Here is a 1,694-nt window from a genome sequence, read left to right on the forward strand (position 1 = left end):
GTCACACAGCCAATTCCCTGGGGAGTCAGGACTCAACCAGCATGCTATTCACCCTGACTCTTGAATCTACACGCACAGCGTCTACAGACTTTTTATAACAGTTTCAGGATGGGGGCAGGGAGGCCCTGCAAATGTGGTGGACAGAATAGGAACGGAATAAACATGGCCTTTGTGTTTGTGTTTGCTCCTGCGGAAGGCAGAAGGGGCAGAGGGGTTCATGTCGAGCCTCAGTGGAAGAAAAGTTTGCACAGATAAGCATACCAAGCACCAGCGCGTAGCAGAGGCACGTGTGTGGAGGTTATGATGTTGACTGCAGCGTTTCAGGCCATTGTTACTCTGGCAGCAGGGAGGGGTCTTCCGGGGAGGGCAGGCTCTTGCAGGAGTCCAGGGTAAGGTGATAAGGGGTAGGCAGGAGTGAAGACAGCAGGAATGCAGAGGAAGGGACTCCTGAGAGCTGCAGAAGCAGCTCCAGCGCGGTTCACCGGTAGAAAAGTGCCCAATCTCCAGGCGATTCGCAGAACATACCGGACACTCTCACACTGCACTCTTCCTATCCCAGTCTGGTACACCGCACCATTTATCGAAACATTCCCTAAGGCCTCTCTCTCTTGCCTTCTTCCTTATTTTTCCTTGCCTCTTAGGAGAGCGGGGGTGGGGGTGGGTGAGGGGCGCGAAGGGCAGCCTCGCAGCGGCTGGAGGCCCTTGCTGCCTGACCTCACCTTGTGGGGTACGGTCCCCGTTAACATCGCCAGGATCTGGCCCTTCCACCTAAAAGAAAGCTCCCTAGGCCTAAGGGGGTCCTGGAGGCCCGCAAGTCGCCTCTCGCTCAGCAAAGGGGTGGCTCAGCAGGCCCGGGACCCTGATCCTCCCCAGGTCCCCGGTTTGCCCACCTCCGATGGCGGCCTTCGCGGGCAGGGTGGCTGTCCCCGCGGACCCAGCTCCGTCCCGGCGCCTATAGCAACCCGTCTCTTCCGCGCCCCCAACACTCCTCCCCTCCCGGGCGGCTGCCCCGGTCGGGGTCCTGGACGGTGTCGGCGGCTGNGGCGGCCCCGGAGCCCAGGAAGCCGCACGGGGTGAAGCGGCATCACCACAAGCACAACTTGAAGCACCGCTACGAGCTGCAGGAGACCCTGGGCAAAGGCACCTACGGCAAAGTCAAGAGGGCCACCGAGAGGTTTTCGGGCCGAGTGGTGAGTGGGGAAGTCCCCGGGGGGCGCCGGCTAGACGCGGCTGGGAGCCGAGGGCGAGACGGGCGGGGGTCTGCAAGCTCCGGGTTTCTCTTGACCGGGAGGGGGCTCCTCGGGAACCCCTCAGACAGACTCCTCATCTCCCCCCAGCACCCCGTGACCCAGGCGAGTCTCTCTCCCAAAACACTTGTTACATCCTGTCTGCACATATTTTGTTGTTTTTTTGTTAAAAAAAAATCCCAGCAGCAAAGTAGTGTTTAGGGTTTGCAAACACTTTGCGGTGTTGGGACCGTCGGTGTCTCCCTTGCGGGCACGCATTCAGACCATGCCCAGGAATGCCTTATTTCTACAACTCCAAAAGCACCCACATCCTCAGCTCAGAGCTGGTCCTTCCAGTCCCTTGTCTTGTAGGGTCTCTACCCCGCCTTCCCCTCATCTACCCACAGACCCTTTCTTTGCATCCTCTCACTTGGACCCCCCCCCCCCCCCCCCCCCCCCCCCCCCCCC

At 60.1% G+C, this 1,694-nt stretch overlaps 1 protein-coding gene across 1 annotated transcript in view; it reads left to right on the forward strand.

Moving 5' to 3' along the window:
* Window positions 1–873: 873 nt before the first annotated feature.
* Window positions 874–1,694, forward strand: part of LOC103610040 (NUAK family SNF1-like kinase 1) — a gene marked incomplete at both ends in the record, with an annotated part of 34,995 nt that continues 34,174 nt past the window's right edge. Inside the window, one exon of the mRNA XM_008594278.1 lies at window positions 874–1,190. Coding sequence (XP_008592500.1) covers window positions 874–1,190 — 317 coding nt within the window. The remainder of the gene's footprint in view (window positions 1,191–1,694) is intronic.

The sequence above is a fragment of the Galeopterus variegatus genome, unplaced genomic scaffold (genome assembly GCF_000696425.1).
Source record: "Galeopterus variegatus unplaced genomic scaffold, G_variegatus-3.0.2 Scaffold10517, whole genome shotgun sequence".
In the NCBI taxonomy this organism is placed as follows: domain Eukaryota; kingdom Metazoa; phylum Chordata; class Mammalia; order Dermoptera; family Cynocephalidae; genus Galeopterus; species Galeopterus variegatus.